The following is a 7,550-nucleotide window of genomic DNA, read 5'->3' on the forward strand; positions in this document are numbered from 1 at the left end:
AAGTTTAATTAAACCTTTCCTTCATTTTGAATACAGTCATAAACTTACCAAATTTTAAATCAACGTCCTGTGTTTATAATTTTATATATGCAAATAAATAGGGTGATTTATAAATACCATGGAAGGTTTAATAAAGTGGCCAGTTAGTGTATTTAAGTTTAATTAAACCTTTCCTTCATTTTGAATACAGTCATAAACTTAACAAATTTTAAATCAACGTACTGTGTTTATAATTTTATATATGCAAATAAATAGGGTGATTTATAAATACCATGGAAGGTTTAATAAAGTGGCCAGTTAGTGTATTTAAGTTTAATTAAACCTTTCCTTCATTTCGAATACAGTCATAAACTTAACAAATTTCAAATCAACGTACTGTGTTTATATTCAAACTCAAAAGGTGTCTAAGGATCAAACGCCAACTAAGCAAACTGTTAAGCAGTTCAAAAATAAATGGGCAATAGTCCTTCAATACGTACGGAAGAATGATCTTAAGCCCAACGAATTTGTTTGCCTATTCTACTTTAAAGTTAGCTTAACGCAAATATGAGAATGTTGATTTAAATTAACAACAAAGCTTCAATGTACCAACATGATGCCGGTATTTGTAAAAAATATTCTAATATTCTTGAACCGAAAATTTTCCGTTTCAGGTCAGACGTTCATCGCTGCTCCTACTTACCTCCGTAAGTACACGATAATTACGTTTTTTCGTTTTGTGTGTGTGTGTGTGTATTTTACTATAATACAGCACTTGCAGGCTAATGTTTTATATATATATTTTAATATTTTTATCTACTTGCAATAAACAGTTATTAAATTAGATTAACTTGTCATTAAGCTTAAAACAAAATGTATATATACATACATATATATATATATATACTATGAAATGATTTTTTTGAACAATCATTATATAAATCCTACTATATGGCCATTCTGATTCAATACATTATGTTATGCCAATTCTATAAAGTGCATTTCTTAATTCAATTGGACTTATATAAAAGCTGTACTGAGCAATCGAAAATAAACTGAAAGTAACTTCAACTTATAAAGGAGATGAATTCATAAGAAGGTGTTTAGTGGTACTGTAACATGCAATATTGCTTACAGAGTCAAAAACAGATATGTTATATGGTAATGTTAGGTGTGTGTGTTTCAGAACGATAAGTATTAACCTTTATTTATACAGTTAAGTAATATTTTCTATTTATAACAATATTTTTTTCACAAATTAAAAAGTTATTAATGAAATAAGACCTGTTCAACTATATATAAATGTTCTGGCTACAAGATACAAGCATAATATTTTAATTTGGTCATGCCAAACGAACGTAGTTAGTTACTTTATTTGCTTAGAGTCTGTACAGATATCAGTAATATTATCTCTTACTTCAGTGAGCATTGTAATTAAGTTGAGTACAAGGCGCAGAAATGAAAATAAATCACAATTAAAACAACAGCGATTTTTAAACACTTCAAAAATTAGACATTTTTTTGAATGAAAAAAGTTTTTGGAGTTTAATTTTTCCATTTGTTTTAGTTATTTATTTGCATATTTTAATTGGTAAGATCTAGATTGTGAAACAGGTCATATTCGAAATGCTGAAGTTCAAATTTTTGTAGATATAATAATCCTATTTTTAATTTGTACCTCAATATCTAGGTTCCTAAGTAAAGAGTGTGACGTGGAGGTTAAAAAATGTACTCCACAGTTTGCTTATAATATTCACCGGGAGCTGCGGATCATAGTTCAGGCTCCGGTTGCAGGCTTTACTCAGTGTCTGTGGCAATACAAGTGTCGGTAGGTTTTGTTTACGTACTGTATGGTAAAGTATTATGTTGTATGAATGTAGTAAGTGAAAACCAAAACAAATTACTATAGACAAAAATACTAATATAATCTTAAAATAAAGTTAAAGCAAGTCAAAAAATGAAGGAAAGTTCTCCTTTAGTTTCAATATATGAATATACGCTGTATATGTTTGCATGTATGTATGTGTGTATATATATATATATATGTTAGGTTGTTCTTAAAGGTTTTAAAAACACGAGCAGAAGTCCGATTTTTTTTTTCATTTAGAAAAAAATTCATATGCCCCTTTGCTACCCGTTTATTAATTGATCGTTATACAAGAAAGTGTAAAGTGCGAAACATTGGATTTATAAATCGAATTTGTTCAGTCACTTCATTAGGTTTGCGCCATTACCTTTAAGACTTTAAGCGTGCTTAGAGCCCATAACACTAAATATATCTAAAGTATAAGATTCTGGTAATATTCATTTCAACACAAGAAAAATATGACAATAAACTGGAACAATTTAGTGTGAAGGATTACCATCCGTGTGAAGGATTACCCTCCTTCAAACGCAAGTTGTTTGGATACAATTTATGCGAAGAAATATAATTGAGAAACATGTTTGTGAGTGAGTACAACTACTAAAAATGAAACACTATATAAGTTGAATTCAGCGATAAACATGTAAGCGTGATTCTTTTAATCTTGATATTAACTTTATTTATAATGTAAATATTACCAACCTTTAAAAAGCGCGCACTTCCTAGCAACAGAGTAACTATCATGGAGTCCCCCGGTGGGACAGCGGCAAGTTTTTGGACTTACAGCGCTAAAGTCATGGGTTCGATTCCCCTTGGTGGACACAACAGATAGCCCGATATGGCCCTGCTATAAGAAAACACACACACAAGTTAGGTGCTTAATTGCTATGGTGAAGGGTGAAAAATAATTTTTTACTGCACCTCTCTAAGAGAACATAAATAATGAAGAGATTTAATTTCAAGTATTATTTCAAGCATGCGATGCCTAAGCAATCGTTTTGCGTGTGTTATCCATAGTGAAAGAAACTATGTTATTCAAAATTCTATAGAGTCGCAAAAAAGGCATGGAAGAATAAGTTGTAAAGTTTTCAACTTTGAAACTCTTGTTTGAAACTTGTTGTTTTTTTTCTTCTTTAAGTTCTGGAGGCTATGGATCACAAATATGTGGATTAGGCGATACTTGTACCCAAAACAGACAAACTGTTCGTCTACTGTCCTTTAATCTGGAGTCTCAGACCTTCTACTGTGAAGATTTCTATCAATGCTGCGGATGCCCTTGCGGACACTAGAAGTCGACTTTTTTGTTTACTCGATTAAATAGGTTTACCTATTTGCAAGATTAAAAGTTTTACAATAAACATGTTATCAACTATTTCATTGATTTTATTTTATTTTCTAAAATCTCACTTCTAAAAATTCCTCGTTTTAATAATTCAATACTTGAAATCAATTGGTTCTTCGTTTTATGTCGCAATGATCACATCTGTGAATATCCATAATCCTAAAGGCCCGGTGGCCAGGTGTTTAGGGCGTTTGACTCGCAATCTGAGGATTGCGGGTTAGAATCCTCGTCCCACCAAACACGCTCGACCTTTCAGCCATGGGGCGTTATTAAGTGGCATAAAGTAGAAAAGCCAGCCAATAAACGGAATGGTTACCGTCCAATCAGCCTGATCAGTTGTGTTGTCAAAATTCTTGAACAATTAATTAGTAATAGACTATCCACATTCCTGGAGATGGCACAACGGTCTCAGGTTCCGAATGACAGAAATGGAGCTGCCGCGCGGAAGTATTCGCTGGCTTTCAAACTTTTTGGAAAATAGAAAATGCAGAATAAATGTTGAGGGAACCTTCTCTGAGTTATTCACTCCGGAGGAAGTCGTCCTCAAGAAGAGGTAGTTAGCCATTCATCCTGTATGTAAGTAGCATGCCTCTGAAAGATCCAAATTACGGATACTCCTCACAGTTCGCCGATGATGTAGCAATCTGGAAAAGTGCCCCCCCCCCATACCATTTATAGAAGCTACAAATTTACAGCCACAATAAAACAGAATAAGTGAATATTGCCAAAAATACAGAATTAAAATTAACATACCGAAAAAACAACTAGTAGTTTTCGCAAAATTAACAAAACATAAAGAAAACAACCAAAGATATATATGAATGGAACATTCGTTCATACTGTTACATCCGCCAATTTTTTAGGACTAACACATGATTCGAAACTGACATTGATAAATCATTTAAACAGTATCAGAACCAACAACTGGCAACGAACAAACCATGCTAGGAGTCTAACTGGCCAAAATAGTGGAGCAACAACCGACAATATACTAAAAACATACATACGACCCGCAATTGATTAAGCAGCTCCAGCATGGATAAATGTCGCACCAAAACTAGTGCAAAGAAAACTATAAACCATACAAAACTCACTACTCACAAGAGCTTTAAAGTTCCTGGACCAACTTCATGCACAGAAAATTACAAACCATACAAAACTTACTACTCACAAGAGCTTTTAAAGTTTCTAGACCACCTCATACACAGGAAACTACAAACCATACAAAACTCACTACTCACAAGAGCTTTTAAAGTTCCTAGTCCAATTTCATGCACAGAAAATTACAAACCATACAAAACTTACTAACTCACAAGAGCTTTTAAAGTTCCTAGACCACTTCATAGCACAGAAATTACAAACCATACAAACTCACTACTCACAAGAGCTTTTAAAGTTCCTAGACCACCTTCATACACAGGAAACTACAAACCATACAAAACTCACTGCTCACAAGAGCTTTTAAACTTCCTAGACCAACTTCATGCACAAATACTCAAACATAGAAACAGTAACAGATAGACTCCTACATAGTACACTAAATTTCTTCGCGAAAAATTGGAGAAAAATAACTTATTATTAGACAGATACTGCATACACAATGATGATATCCCTAAGCACCAGTGAATATATATATATGTATACCAGGCCACCAAATTACTAGACATCTAACACTGCTTTAGTTACTATGAGAACGTTGTAAGAGTATTAATGTAAATGGTCTCATCCTAACCTAATATGTATGTGGAATGCCATAATACCACTGGAACTGCTTGTGAAGCTTAGAACTATCTGCCAACCAAAGGAAGCGATAGTGTGTTACCATAGTTACCTACATGAACATGGCCCTGAAAGGGGTCAGAGCAAGTGTGCATAATTAGCTCTGATCCTCATGTAGTAAATATAATAACATTACTCAGAAACCAACATGTGCAGGAGGAGGAAGAGATGAAATGCACCTGACCCTCCCATGTCTTCACCGACCAAATCACGACGCAGAGAGAGAGAGAGCCTAAAGCAATGACAATAACGTACAAACGTTCCCACAAATGACTAGTTCTTGTGTTACTAGACTCTGTCAATAATTTAACCTTCTCACGTCTTCAACGACCAAATCCCGACGCAGAGAGAGAGCCTAAAGCAATGACAAGAGCGTACAAACGTTCCCACAAATGACTGGTTCCTGTGTTACTAGACTATGTCAATAATTTAACCTTCTCACGTCTTCAACGACCAAATCCCGACGCAGAGAGAAAGCGCCTAAAGCAATGACAAGAGCGTACAAACGTTCCCACAAATGACTGGTTCCTGTGTTACTAAACTCATAATTCATAATGAACTTATAGATACAAAAAAAAAAGGTGATTCGAGGTCATTCAAATTATATTTCTTTGTTCACAATTAAAAAATAAATATTTTTCAGCGCTAATTTTTTGTTTTTAGGCTATCCTAACTGAATTGTGTGGTTAAAGTTAATCGCATTCGTGGTTTCTAAAAGTGCATTATTAAAAAAAAACTTTTAAAATTCTTCCGAAAATAAATCTAGAAATGTACAATTCCATATGATAGCTTTTTGTTTTTCATTTTTTACTCGAATTGACTCTTTCGAACACCTCGACCGATTCGATTAATTATTAATTTATCCCTCCGGGACACAAGAAATGACACAGTTATCCCTTTTTGTTTCTTTTAACATTGGAAATGTTTAACCAAATTGTATGACACCTAAACAAACTTACTAAAAATTATATGTATTTTCGCTTAAAAAAAATCATATCGTTTGACTTAGGTAACAATATCTTTGGTAAAGAAACTATATAAAATAAATCCCGAACCGATCCTTGGTTTATTCAAAATTTCCTATGAGAGTCATTTATTCCTCCTGGCAGTAATTCCGTTTTGTCAATTTACCAAAAAAAAAAAAACATAAACAGGGTTGCTAGTAAAAACTTAAATTGTACAGAATTTTGTTTTTATTTTTGAAAAATGTACCCATTTTCTAACTGCATAAACTGCTGCAAATATTATTTTGAATTCTGGCTATGGTTTAGAAGAGCCGTTAACCGTTTGAAAAACGGTAAAACACCATTAACGAGGCACAAAAAATGTAAAACAAAATAGACAAGAACAAATTATATATGTGTTTCAAAGTGAAATAGGTGTGACAGAAATAGATATTTTTACTAACTATCACTAAACATTTGTTTCTTTTTTCTGTTTTGGTTTTTCCAAAATAAAATATTACTACAAAAGGTGACTGATCAATAAATCAAAGCTAAGAATATGATTGGTTGGTTGTTATTATTGTGAAGCAGTTGACCGGCTTAAAACTTAAAGTTGGAAAAACAGAGGGAAAACTCATCAGTTGTTGCTTCTGTAAACATTTGAAAACAACAACAACAACAACAAACTCATACATAAGTCCAGCACAAATTCGACTGATAAATAACAGGTCATTACCAGTTGACATTGGCTATAAGAATTCGTTATTCCATGGCTGCAGTGGAAACTCAAGCAAGCAGGCTAAGTCACGCCAAACTAGCAGAAAGAGAGAAAGGGGATCTTTAGAAAACTTAAAACATCAACTTTCTTCACTATTTTAACAAGTTTAGGGTTAATTAGTAACCAATTATTGACGTTCACGATCCAGGCCTGAAATATTTTCATTGCCTAGGATATTGTGGTATTCTCGGGTTAAACTAGTTTCCACGAAAAGTATTTGGTAGGTCTGCTTTATACCAGGGGGATCGACAGAATATATCACAACGTAACACTGAATTTAATTAAACTGACTGAGTTTAAAGTAAGAAAGCAACAAACCGAACGCAACATGGAATATAAAATGACAACATTTTTTATTTAGCCATAAAAACAAACAAACAAAAAACACAGCTCGCGTGCTTTTCGCCTGTCATTAGATTCCGGAATTAATCAACAGAATTTCTTCTTTCATGATGTATTCCCCTCAACCAATTTACTGCAGAACCCACATTTTTTACTCAGCGGGAAATGTCGATTTAACCATAGCAACTAGTGTTACCCATACGAGTAATCATTCTTATTCAACCTAGAGGAAACCATAACCTTGAAATATTATCTGACCTTTTAGTAAAGGACACCCTGTTGTCAGTATTCGTGCACAACCCGCAGCATCAATGAGTAATCATTATTATTCAACCTAGAGGAGACCATAACCTTGAAATATTATCTGACCTTTTAGTAAAGGACACCGCTGTTGTCAGTATTCGTGTGCACAACCCGCAGCATCAAAACAAAACGTTACCAGAGGCAGAACAGGTACGATCTCCAGAAGATAAAAAAGACAGCTAGAGTAAAGCCAACCAACGGGTTTCTAGACCACGTGGA

The 7,550-nt window shown here is 33.7% G+C and overlaps 1 protein-coding gene across 1 annotated transcript; it reads left to right on the plus strand.

Moving 5' to 3' along the window:
* The first annotated feature begins 582 nt into the window (after positions 1-582).
* Positions 583-3,215, plus strand: LOC106457637 (coagulogen-like). The gene is made up of 3 exons (XM_013917071.2): positions 583-686; positions 1,670-1,807; positions 2,982-3,215. Exons 1-3 carry the CDS (start codon positions 583-585, stop codon positions 3,130-3,132), a joined length of 393 nt encoding a protein of 130 aa, XP_013772525.1. The 3' UTR covers positions 3,133-3,215.
* Positions 3,216-7,550: the final 4,335 nt, after the last annotated feature.

This window comes from Limulus polyphemus, unplaced genomic scaffold, assembly GCF_000517525.1.
Source record: "Limulus polyphemus unplaced genomic scaffold, Limulus_polyphemus-2.1.2 Scaffold354, whole genome shotgun sequence".
In the NCBI taxonomy this organism is placed as follows: domain Eukaryota; kingdom Metazoa; phylum Arthropoda; class Merostomata; order Xiphosura; family Limulidae; genus Limulus; species Limulus polyphemus.